Consider the following 13,681-nt stretch of genomic DNA (forward strand, 5'->3'; position numbering starts at 1 on the left):
ATGCTGAGGCCTTGGATTCAAGTAGAGGCGAAGCATTCGTGTGAAATAATGTTATGTTTCCTTCCATCAACCCTCTGTCCTTCTAGTGTTATTATCAGAGCAATTGTGGCAACATATTACTCAGAGGATGACAGCCATTGTCTTTTTTTTCTTAAGGCCAGACAAATGTGGTTTTAATCTGGTTTGTTTCTTTACAATAGGAATAAAATAAACACGTGCTCACAGAGGCGCTGCCAATCATTTTGCTGAAGATGATGTAAGCTTGCTGATGTATCATTCTGCTTTTTAATCAGGAAACATACAGCAATACAATATTGATAGTAATAACCTGTCAGGGGATCTTTTTTGCTGTTTTTTTTATAACGAAAACAATTAAATTAATGAATAATTTTTTAATTTTTTTTTTTATCACAAACCTGAAAAAAGGACTTTGAAGTTTGAAAACATTTTTAATAGAAATAAAATTTTGTATAAAAAAAACTAAACATGCTTCACACACTTCATTATTTTTCATGAGGTTTTACAAATACATAGTCAGATAGCCAGGCACTGTTATCTTTTTGTAAATTTTCCCCAATTTTAAGGATATGTCAGGACATAAAGCAGACGTCATCAATCTATTTAATAACATACATTAACTTGCCATTTAATTTGGTCAGCACTCACATTTTATTCTGCAACACAAATGGTGTTGAAAGTAATACAGAGGGAGGCATAAAAAGCAGCATTGAATTCACAACACAAATGACCCCACAATGTTTTCCCTAAGACATAAGGGGGCTTTTATACTGCACAAAGCCAACTATTAATCTGTTCAGCGAGCTCAGGGTGATTGATAGAGATATTGTATAGTTTTGCAATTAGATTTTCATTTGTTGAAAATACTCACAACTTCCTGACACCTCCTCCTTATCATGAGGGTGCCTGAGGAGGACATGTACAGTAATGAATTTGCTAAGTAGCTGGTCCATTATGGATATCCCCATCAGGGCATATTGCATGAGCCACTCAAGGGCATACTTCATCTTAATTCCCCTTCCAATGGATCCGTACAGCCAAGATTTACCCTCACACTACATATGTATGACCAAGAGAATAGCTGGTGGCAGTGATGGGAGGGTCGTCCTGGACGTCTCCTGGCTAAAACACTGTTTATTTTAACCACGAGCCGCTGTTTGAAAGCACAAACAGGTATGCGGAGGGCAGTGGCAGCCTTAGGCTAGCTGGTAATACAAATCATGGCCTCACTTAAGCACAGATAAACAATCACTCACTAGACCTTCACCATTTGAAAACAGTTTTTAACATACAACAGGCTCGGGCCCAAACAATTGTTAACAACGCTGCAACAGAGTTTAAACGCATTCCAAAGGTTTTGTTTTTTTTGTTGTTGTTATTTTCGTTTTTTTTAACAACACAACACAGGATGTTGAAACTGGCATGCTCAAAATCGACCATCTTATATGTGTAGTCATTTGTATGAACTCCTGAAAGAAGAAATAAAAGAAATTTTTAAAAAAACAAAAAAACAAAAACATGGAGTCTGGTACAGATCTGTTGCATCGTCGAGATGATCATCGTTCCCAGTCGTCTGACTCACGAGATCGGGACATATGTAGAAATAAAAAGAAACAAAATCCCCTCTTAGAAATCCATGTTTTCATGCCTTTCTGGTGTTGATTAATCTCTTGTGATGCCTTGAGGATTTTAAGATTAATTATAGTTCGCAAAACTGGCAGACAACAATGACAACACCTTGTTCTTGGTTTGAGTCCAGCTTCCGTCCGCGCTACTCAAGAGAGAGGTCTTTGAAAGAGGGCATAGCTGAAATGGAAACACTCAAAAGAAAAGCTCCATCCTTCAGTCTCCAGGCCTCCACCATGCAAGCACTTTTCATTTTTCTTTTTTTTTCTGTGCATTCTCGTGAGGCAAACAAAAGATGGAACCTTAAAAATGTACCGTTATCTGTCCTGGTCCTCGGTATTGTCCGTCCCTGCACCTCTTTGTGGTCTCTCCACACCATGTCACGTCTTTGGGCAATGCTTCTCTGATCTCCACTCGCACAATAACGCATCCTTTCGTGTTTTGTTTTTTTTATTTCCCAGCCATGTGAAATTCCACTGCATGTGTTTTTTTTTCTCTCTCTGCTAGGGTTGGGATCCTGAATTGTGATAAGAACCTTTGTCCCTTAGATTGCATGGTTGCTGTAGCTGATGTAGGTTTGCTTTGTCGAGAATGCTGGAAGAGAAAAATGAAAGGGGAGATTGAGAATCAAAAGGAGTTGAGGCGAAGTATTACAACTGGCGAGAGGAACGGAGATGTGGGTGTTTTTGTTTAGCTGCGTTTTCCTTGCGTAACAAGTGTAAGATGTATGTTCAGCTGTCGACTCGTATGCAGCTTTACCGGTGGGTAATTCCCCCAAATTCCTCAACTCTGTCCATATTTCTGCCCTCGGTAGATGCCTGTATTACCTACTGCGACCACCGCCGCCTCCATTTTTCCTGCAGCTATCAGGACTCAACTTTCCAGTTGTGTCCCCAGACCGTGTTAGCTGATTCGCTGAGGTGGAGCAGATAAATCCTGACATATCGCCACCAGATCTCAGCAGTTGTGGGAGCTGGCGCAGACAGGAATTTTTCAATTTCATCAAGCCATATATCCACACTGGCGATGACAACGACAAATGGTGCTTATTCAAATAGCCAAGCACAGTGCAGCCCCTGTAAACAGTAACCCCGTCAGGATAAATGGCTGCCGGCTATCAATTCTGCGTCTTTGCCTTCTGGCCACTTATTGTGACAAAAGGCCCGATTAACCCTCTACAGAAACTTTAAGCAAGAAGGGAATTAATGCTGCTCTTTCTGTTTTTGTGTTAACAGTAAATACGGTGTCAGCTCTTTTATTCTTCTATGAAAGGAAACATTTCTCACTGCTGCTGGTGTTGAACGTAAGGTAGAAAATCCAGCTTTAAAATGTGTGACAAAAGGCTCGATTTTCTTCAAAGTTCAGGCCAGATGGAGGGAATGCATCTCAGCTGACGGACGTGACCGATTACAACCTTTTCCTGCCCGAGGCGAGCACAGGAAGAGCATTTTGGACGTCACATGAGTAATTTCTGCTGACTCAATTGCTGAAGTCGTTATTTACTTCACTTGTATAAATCCACAGTGTGTCACTGGTACGGTGGTGCCAAACACTTTTATTGGTATTGAGATTAGGAGGAGGCGCGCGCTGAGAGGTTCAGCTGCTTCAGAGAGGAGAGTCGGACATGCTGGTTCAAAGGGAAGGTACTTAGTCCCTTGATTAATCATAGATGTTTTGGGCGTAACATGAAATCAGAGAGTCATCTCTCATTCCTTTTCAAAGCCAGGTGCACTTTCACCTGGACAGCTTGCCGTTATATCAGCAGATTTGCCAAGTAGGAGAAAAGAACACTTTTCTGCAGAGGAAACACATCTGCACGTGCACAGGCTGATGTCCGCAATAATAATCTTTGTATTTTTATTCTCTGGCATGTTCGTGTTCTGCTGCATGTCCCCATGAGTGAGTGTACACGCATTGTACGCTCACCTACGTACGAGCATATTGTCCGTGCCCCTTTAAAATAACAGGAAACTAACTGTGTTATTGACCAGAAGCCAGACTTTCAGTGGCGTTGAGATAGCAGTGTGCCAACAATGCACCGGCGCTGGACAGAAAAATGACAGCCGTGTCAGTCCGAAGACACTTGTGTTGCGCTTGGCAACGGTTGTAAAATAGAAGCCCCTCTCTCATTAATGATTTAAAACACGTTCAAATTTTTTGAAATATTTCTGGCCTGCAGTTTATTACAAAGACATTATCTATTTATTGAGAAATTCCACACAATCAGAGCAAAGAAAGTTTTGCATAAATACATGAAACTGCATCTAAAATGATGAATTGATCAATTGACTGGTCGACAGAAAATACATCAGCTAGTGTTGTGATAGCTGGTTATTGTTTTTAGCCTTTTTTCAATCAAAAATGTGAAACATTTCTTGGTCTCCATTTCTTCAATGTGACAATTTGTTGTTTTCTTAATTGTCCCTCTTGAAGGAAGAGTTTGACATTTCTGGAAATATTCTTATTCACCATTCATTGACAGAGAGTTAGACGAGAATATTGATATTACGCTATATCTGTCCGCTGAATATAAGGATACAGCCATCAGGCGGTGAGCCTAGCTTCGCATAAAGACTGTAAAAAGGGGGAAACAGCTAGAAAAGAAACTTTGGAAGCTCACTAATTAAAACATCACGTCATGTTTGTTTAATCTGTGTGAAAATTAAAGTGAGAATTTCCTGTGTTATGGAGTGTTATGTGGCTGATATTTTCTGGGTGGAAGCAGTTGTCAATCAGCCATGAGTCACTGCTGTCTGCCAGTGGCTTCCAGAGACTGCTATCTTACACAAGTAAGAACTGTTCATTTCCAATTGATTAACTAAATAGTTCATCATTACAGAGCGAGTGTAAACAGAGAAGTAGAATGTACCTATTTAATATGTGGAATGTGTTAAGATGTCAAATTTCATGTGCAGGCACTAAATTCAATTAGATAATAATGAGAGTTATGAGTATCAGAAGAAACAAGAATCACAGTGGATAAAAAGAAAATCCATGTCTGTCACATTGTAAGGTTTTACCGAGTTGAACTTGCAGTCTCATTGTGGAACTGCAGAATGTGTTTTGTAATCCATCCCTTCATGACTTCACCCTCCCCACACACATAATTGAGAATCCTGCAATGCTTCCTCACAAACAATCTCCACCCACTGTGTGCCCCCAACCAGTTGAACAACAGTGGCACATTTAGTGGATTCAGCGAAGTGTTAAATAACATGCTACACATCTGTTTCTAAGTAATTCTGTTATCATCTGCTTCCTATCCATTTGTTTGATTTATAGACACTGAAGGACAAAGAATCCCTGCAGGGGGAGAATAAAAAGAAAAGAAAAAAAGAAAGCCACTAGGTTTTCAGTCAAATGCGTCCTCATTAGCATTCGTGTTCTTACATTGTGTTTCGAGGCTCTCGCACAGCTCGGTCTTGGCTTCTCCGTTGGGTCTGAGTCCCGCCTTGGGGTTGAACTTATTGGACATGGTGGCGGCGGTAACCACGGCCTTGAGGCTGCGTGTGCGCTTGAGCACGTTCTGCTCAGGATGGAAGAGAACCACGTAGACCTTGGGCATGTAGAGCAACCCGAGGGACACCGAGGCACTCAGGCTCACAGAGATGGTCAGCGTGGTTGTTTGGATGTACATCTGCAAGAGACAAACACCAAACATGCTCAGTACAAACAGCTCAAGTCTATTTTGGCATTACAGATATTTTCTGTATGGGCAGCGGCCTGTTTGATACAAGTGACATCTGCTATGTATCATTTTAATTTGAGCATTCTGTGACCCGTTTGTTGGCCAAGCTGTTGTTAAAGTTGTTTCTACTGTGTACAATAGAGGCTTCAAAACTATTCAATAGAAGTGATGTGATAAAGCTCGTTTTGAATCACCATCTCATCTGCTTTTACTGTGCGTGTGCCCAATCAGCCAAGGCCACTTTGTTTGTTTAATTTTCTACGATGCCAGTTTTAATATGGTCATCACATCAACTTGAATGCAGCTTTGATAACACCAGTGGACTGAGTCTTATTTTGACTCATAACAAGCAGAGCCATAAAAAAGAAACAAGCTCATGAAAATTTTACACATGGTCAAATCCTCCGAATCACGGGGGAGTGCAACAATGAGCATCATCCTCCCTCATTCTGTTTTAATTGTTTGCAAAGATGCAGCAAATTAACAAGTCCTCTACAGGGATGCACCACAGAAGAAGAGAAGCTTGTGGAATTGCATAACTCCACACTATGTTGTGACGTTAACTTGTACGTCCAGACTTTTTCTTGACTGGTTGAGAAGCAGAGTTTCTGGAAGAAGCACAGAAAAACTTTAGGCTAAACATTTATGTATTAAAAACATATTAGACATTTATTTTCCCTAATACCTCTATAGAAACTCTCTTTTTTTGCTTTTAATTGTTTGTTACCTTAATATTACAGTAATTTTCACATCAAATTAAAAAACTGTTTAAGCTTGTAATTCAATTTTGAAGAAATCTTAAACTTCTGATTGATAACCACCAACTAATGAAAATAACTACAGAAAGGCCAACTAACCGCTGGAAGTTGCGCCTAAATAAAATCCAATGTGAACACTAATAGAATAAATTTAACAAACTAAGAAGGAGGCATTTTGTTTTAATGTGGTCTCCCTTGTAAATAAACCACTAAACACAACAAAATAATCTAATTTGGATCATTTATCTGGTGTGACAACAAAGTCAGCAGTTGTAGGACTGATGTGTGAAAGCTCCTGAGTCAGAATAACAAGAGCTTCTCTTGTTCTTTCAATTCTTCTAGCATTGTTGGGAATGTAAAACTGATTGAGATCATGTACAACCAGATGTTTATTACTGTTCCTCTACTTCCTGTCTGCTTTGAGCTTACAACAATTTGTATTATTGGGCTTTACCCTGCAGGTAAATGCACTGTCTAAACAGAACAACATTTATCCAAGTGGAGAAATACATTTTGTTAGAAGATTTTCAGTCAGGATTTAGAACAAAACAGCACTGTTGAAAGTTGTCAATCAGTTCATTGCCTCAGATTATGGACTTGTGTCCATACTTGCTAAATATCAGTGCTGCATTTGACACCATTGATCACAACATTTTTTCACAGATACTGGGATGTATCATTGGGATGACGGAACCACACTAGGCTGATTTAAATCATATCTAAATTATATCAGATAGATTTCAATTTGTTCATGTCAAATTTAATCATGGAGTTCCACAGGGTTCTGTACTTGGACCGATACTTTTTATGTTATACGTTCCTCCCTTTTATGCCATATTATTAAGAAAAGTTTCCATTAATATAGAGATGACACCAAACTATTTATATCTTTGAAGCCTGATGAAATAAAACAGTTAATCAAACATCAAGCATGTCTTAAAGGCATAAAGGATGGATGGCCTTTTTATTTTTCTACTTCTTAATTCAGATATAACTTAAGTCTTGGAATTCAGCTCTAAATCCCTCAGAAACTCACTATCTAACCATACAGTTACTCTGGATGGCATTGTCTTGGCCACCGGCACTGCTGTGAGGAACCTTGGAGTTGTTTTTGACTGCTTGCTCACTTCCTTATGTGTCAAAAACAAAACGAAATTCTGATATAAATTTCATCTAGGACTCAAATTAACAATTATTTTCATTAATAATTAATGAAGCGACTTGATGTTTTGTCTATAAGTGTCAGAAGATAAGTGACGGATTCCAAGAGTGCAGGGTGACTTTTTTAAAGGGGTTATTTGGTCCGACTGACAGCCGGAAAACCAAAGATACTAAATTTTAAGTTTGCAGTGTCAAAACAGATAAGTATCAACAGTAAATCCTCAAATTAGAAAAGCTTAAAGAAGTAAATGTGTGGCCTTTCTGCATGAAAATGCTTCAAATAATCAAATAATTATCTAAATGGATTCTGATGAATTGACTGGTCATTTCTGGTATAAACTGATCAATAAGCAATAAATTGAATCCTGCTCTGAAGGCAGTTGTTCAAGTATCCTGTCTGTATCTGTTGCTATGAGAAAAAAAACTAACTATTTTTGTGTCGTTTTCACTTAAGTTTCTCTCACTGTCTCAAGCATAACCTTGTTGTTTTTCCATTTTAAAGGTATTTAATAAGACATATCTTTAGTTTCTGTCCTTTTAAGGGCAGTGATTAAATAGTTGAAAAAACTGTCTTTCTTTATGTTTAAAAATAACTTCCTGAAGACCTACACACGTCTTGTTTTTTCTGTAGGATAGGGCAGCGGATTTGTATTATAAAACACTGCTGTGGGCAAGAGTGATGTGAATCCCAGAGGAAACGAGAAACGAGTGCAAGGCTACAAAAAGTGCAGAATGCATTATTATTCTTCGGCCACAATGAGGACTGATTTACAACTGTAATTAAACCACAGTTGACTGAAATAGTCAGATAGATGATTTTAGCACGTACTTGTCAGCAAATGAGAACCACTTGTTTCTTGTGAGCATGATATTTGAGTCAGCGAATAAATCCCATCGTGCACAGGATTTTAATCGTGAATATTTTATACAATGCTACCTTTCGAGTCGTATCTCTTTATTTTGACTGGTTGTGTTTTCCTACAGTAGACCCCTGCTGTTTTTTCATCAAAGCAGAGTAACATTCAGCTTCCCAGACGTGACCTCTGCTTGAATACCTTGTTTATTTTCATTATTTGTGACTCTACACAGTGTTTTCCCTCCTAACTGCCTGCATCTCATCTCAGCCAGCCCTGGCACAATGTGGGACTGCTGGCCAGGGAGAAGAATGGAAGAATGGAGGCAGTATGATGGAGGGACAGCTGCAGCGGTCCCCTCCCAGCTGCAGGGAGTGTTAACCAGTCAACTCCTAGGGGCTCGGTTCAATGCTGCCTTAGGGATGGACGATTCAACCCAAGCTGTTACTCACACAAACAGGAAAGAAAGTGCTCTGCTGCCTTTTACTCAACAATGACGACATCTTCAAAGCCGTCCTTTTGGTCACTGAATGTACACTAAAAGATGGCCAGTGTGGACTAAAAAAAATAAATCTGAATTCAGTGTCATAATAAAAGGAATATTTTCCAATATTATCAAAGCTGCAACTCATCTTTATTTACATTTTTGACTAATCTGCACATCATTTTCACAATCAATACATTTTTTGGACCAAAAAAATCATTTTAAAAACTAACAACAACCAACAGAAAGCCTAAAATGTTAAATTTGCTATGATGGTCGACAAAGAAAAGAGGCAAATTCTCCTCAAAAGTTTAGCATTTCTTGCTTGCTTTAATCAAGTATCAAAATACTTGTCAATTACTATTGGGGCAATTCATGATTGCAGTTCTAATAGAAATATTTACAAATAGATTTTCTTTTAAAGTACATGCAAAGTGACATATTAATGCGGAATAACACTGAAAGGATCAACTGACTCAATATTAGTACCTGTCTTCTCCTACAAACGCCTCACTAATTCACAGTATACTATACTAACACTATGCATGCTGTGCTCATTCACCAAAGTAAAACACTAACTAGCACAACCAGCAGACTATATTTTACATCGTAAAAAAAAAACCCAATACTTAGATTTTTTTTTTTTTGTGTGTGTCATTTCTCTGCTGAAGTTTGTTGTTATTTACCAAACCAATCAACATTAAACTAATCTCAGCTCTACTGATTTATCGGTCTATCTAAAAAACACAAATTAAACATTTGGACAGAGTATGATTCCACCATCCGTTCATATATCGTAATAATAATTTATTGCCTTCCCCTAACTCCAAATCTATATGTTTCTGTCTGGTATTTCATCAGATAGCAGGTGCCACTAGAGAAGAAAGCTTCATCCCCTTTCTGCTGCTTTGCAGAGCTGTGTTAGGTTACAAATGGAGTCCTGTTTTCTGTGTCAGACCAAATCCAGTATTCAATCCATTAATTTGTTTCCTGCTGATTGCAAGGCACCTGAGCGTTCGCCGAGTGGAGCTCATGAAAGCGAGTTGCTGTATATCTCACACTCCTATCATCACACTGCCAGCAGCAGATCGTGCCTGTGGCAACAACTTGCACAGAAAAAGCAGCTCATGGCAGCATTAATGACTGAACTAGATGCGGAGAAAACACAGGGATCTGTCAGTATATATACGAGAGGAGCTGTGCTACCGTCAGTGGATGCAGCATGACTGAGTGAGAAGTCTATAATAACGGATAACGCAAGATTAATTTGAGGGTTAATAAATGTAAACAGATTCTATTTTCAACAGGGGACTCTTGAGAGCTTCTGCTTCAGGATGCAAGCTATCAAATTCATTTAAACTGCATAATTCCTACTCTACATTAAGCCACTGTTATTTCACAGCATGCAATGGGAACATTCAGCAGAGGGGCTTGCTCCATGAGAATTCACTATAATTGCACTCTAATTAAGCCAATAAATAAACAGAAGCCTTGGGGGACACAATAATATAGCTTCATGCTAGAATGTCATTTATAAAGATCACAATTCTTGGGACTTGATTAGCTTTATTGCCTGTTCAGCCATTATTGGATCGCCCGGATGTCAACAGCCAAGACTCGGAGGGCCGGCGTGCTGTAGGCATAATGTACGCAACAACAGCTCACTGAAGATCAAGATGTTGCTCAAGCTACCTCTGGCCACAGCATCAATCTTCATTATTTATTACCGGGCCTGCGGGACATTGCGGTGAATAATACTGTTTATCTTACAAAGAGAGAACTAGAAAGGACCGGGAAATGGTGGAGTACTAACAAGTAGCAGGGATGATCACCGAGCAAACGCTGTCACAAGAACACTTGTGCCTGACTCCGGTCTCGTTGAACTCCCACTCTTTGTCTGACAAGTGCACCAACAGCACTTTTTTTTTTTAATTGTCTTGTTGACAGTGCCAATAGTGTGATGGAGACTTCATAGAGAAATAAACAACACCAGTCAATTCATCAGTCCATTCATGCACCGTAATGGCAGGACCTCTTTGTGGGGGCTGATTGAATTTGAACGAAGCCTATTGTGCTGCAGCCTCTCTCCCATGTATGCTATTGTCTGGCGTCCCTCCTCCTGCCCCTGTCTCTGGGACAGCCGCTGATTTAGACAACTTCTCCAGGTAAGCAGGTGTCACATCTATTCCTGATGCTGGCATAAAGCTCGGTGATGACACTCCATAGATAGACCAGATGTCCTCGTTTGAATGATAGAGAAAGCCTCCCGTGGCATTCGTTACATTTATCCTGGCACCAGATGACAAATAAATGACTGTGCCTGTAGTGCTGAGGCAGAGGCCTGTACACTGGTGACGAGCGCACAGGCGGCGAGATAAGGTAAATCAAGACCCGGAGGAAGTGGAGCATTTAATTGCTCTGAAAGATGTGTCAACGTGGGCTGTGAGGCTTTGTGGGGCCTGTCATTTACAGTACGATGATTATGAGGTGTGTTTGCTTTGACATGTTAATTCCTTAAATAAGAACATTGTTTACGTAACAGCTCAGCGAATCAGTCACACAGTTGTTGTTTTCTTTCCTTTCACATGAAGTCAAGCCCAGTAAATCTGCCAACCTCGACTGTTCAGCGAACAAGTTCTCCAAATAAAACGTAAATAAAACCGTTTTATGGTCTGACAATGCGTCATGGTTCAGACACAAACGTGACACGGGAAGAATGTGGTTCAACTTAAAACAACTTGTTCAGGTAATGGGCCTTTGTCGCCATGGTTACAATAATAACCACTCCGTTAAAGAATAACTACACCTTCAAATCCAGCTTACAGCCTCTTTCTCAACACAATTTGAAACGTTTGAGATAAGTCACTGCGTCGGTACGCTTGTTGCAGTGGCACCAGCTTGTTTGAACACAGCCGTGCTGTTCATCGCAGTTCGCACGTGAGCTTCAATATTGTTTGTGCACTGAATATGGCACAGTTATTGGCAGGTCCATGTGTTGCCGCGACAGAGGAATCGATCAGGTTCATGTACATCATTTTTGACACAGACGCTTATCCGTCTTGATGACGCTAATATTAGCAGCTACGTGTAACGGGAGCAAACTGGGGCTACAATTAGCCATGAGATACTACTTAGTGTAGGGGATGCTGCGCCCAACAAGACAAAAAATATTTAGCGTGCAGTTCATCTTTAATGTTCACGGTTACAAGAAATTAATATTCCCGTGTTTTGTTGACATCTGCTCAGACTTCCTCCATTTTAGCACTTTGCAGTTCAATACTAATGTTGCAATACTTTCTCCTGACGTGGCTCATCATAATTCCTAAAGCTGCAACAGGGCTTTGTTACCATGAGCATACATGTAATTTACATGCGAAAATCAATATTTGCAGCCCTTGTATTTGGAAGATAGTTTTTTAAAGCCATCACTATATTCAAGTAACACTGTGCTGCATGGTCTGAAAAAGGTAAACCATCTTAGAGTGCGAGTTAAATTAAGTTGTTCAGACTCACCACTCGAAAGGCTCTTTTGGTTATATATTAAATATGACTTTTCTCTCTCAAATGAGGAAAAGAAATGTAGGACATTTCCCTGAAGCTAAATTTCCATTTTGGGTCCTATTTTGTGTTTTACCTTAACGTAGCTCAGAGCAATGGCAGAAGTTTTCCAAATGATAAAAGTAAAACTATCCCAGAGTCATTATGTGTACAGTTCTCTACAGGAAATAATAATTAACGAGTGACTTGTATAATTTGGAGCAAGAAACATTCAGCCCGGATGAGAGACTTCTTTTTTTAGGGTCTGTAAATTAAATTCTTCTGAGTTAAGGAAGAAGAAACACAAAGCAGGACTTCATATAGTATACCCTTCAAAGATTTTTTTTTTCCCACTTCCATTTTACTGTTCAAAGCCGTGCCAGCTAATGGATTACCTCATCCTCCAAAAAAGCTGTTCAATCTCTCTGTGATTGTATAATTCTCTTTCATCTTCAGAGAGAGGAGATGGAATGATTAAACAAAGAACCCGCTGATACCCATGGCTGTTGTTGACATGGGACTTAAGATGTGCAACACTTGCATTAAAAAATAATGTGGGCTTAGCAATTGGATTGCTTTTTCTTTACTGTGTAATGGATGTACAGTGGCAACAGCTGACATTTCAGTATATTTTCCTGAATATATTACAGTAAATGAAACATAAAACGAGCGGTATCTAGTGAGTTCAGCCAGCCTCTCATTGTTTTCAACATATAGATGCTATTGCTTGCAGTTTTAGTGTTTACGCCAGAGAATATATGGGGTCAGAGGAGGCAATATGTAGATTCACAGTGGTTTGGACTTTGTGGTGCTAACACAATACGCAGCATATGGAAATAAGTCATTGTACTGCTGGTCACATATTGCATTATTAATGTAATACAATTGGCTGTAGTCATTTGCAAATTTTCTGCACTGCTGTAGACTATAGAAGTTATTTCGGGATGCTTAGTGTGACACAATGCACACTCTGTCTCTCAAGAATGTTTTTCCGCAAAGCTAACTATCACAGCCAGTTTTCCAGGCCAGCACTTTGATACATTGTTTTGTTTAATCCCAAAGGGGAGGAGGTAAGGATTAATTTGTTGCATCTGTCAGACCCATGCTGGCACCGCTGATAGTGTCCATGCCAGTATGAGGCTTTTCCCTTACCACGGTCCTCTCTTGTAGCCACTGAGACCCTTTTGCTACACTGCCAAAACACCTCTTTTCAACTGGATCTACACAGTTCTACTGTGTCATTGTTGTACCCTTTTGGCTTTGCACCCAGACTTTCTCCTCTGAATGTGAGGTCCAAGCCCGACCTCCATTTCCATGTCCCTTTTGGATTCTTTTTGACCTGCAGCCTCCCAGTTCTCCCACGGGATGTGATCCAGGTCCACGGTTCAGGAGGTCGGGCACATTGATTTGACATGGGAATACGAGTGTGAGCTTGTGTTTGTGTAAACAGCTCAATGGTCTCTAATGCACTATGGCATACAGCCGTCACATATGTGTGAGTCACAAGCTTGCAGTGTCTCCTTCTGAGTTGTTAAAGAATTCCTATTACTCTGTG

The 13,681-nt window shown here is 39.8% G+C and overlaps 1 protein-coding gene across 1 annotated transcript in view; it reads right to left on the reverse strand.

Moving 5' to 3' along the window:
- Window positions 1–410: 410 nt before the first annotated feature.
- Window positions 411–13,681, reverse strand: part of LOC138616672 (metabotropic glutamate receptor 4-like) — a 127,764-nt gene continuing 114,493 nt past the window's right edge. Inside the window, exons 9-10 of the mRNA XM_069691153.1 lie at window positions 5,035–5,281; window positions 411–2,238 (exon numbers count right to left, since the gene is read on the reverse strand). Of these exons, the coding sequence (XP_069547254.1) occupies window positions 2,189–2,238; window positions 5,035–5,281 (297 nt within the window). The 3' untranslated portion in view covers window positions 411–2,188. The remainder of the gene's footprint in view (window positions 2,239–5,034; window positions 5,282–13,681) is intronic.

This window comes from Brachyistius frenatus, unplaced genomic scaffold (assembly GCF_029030835.1).
Source record: "Brachyistius frenatus isolate BFR_SWC_R1_liver_20210118 unplaced genomic scaffold, ASM2903083v1 Contig_10, whole genome shotgun sequence".
Taxonomy (NCBI): Eukaryota; Metazoa; Chordata; class Actinopteri; family Embiotocidae; genus Brachyistius; species Brachyistius frenatus.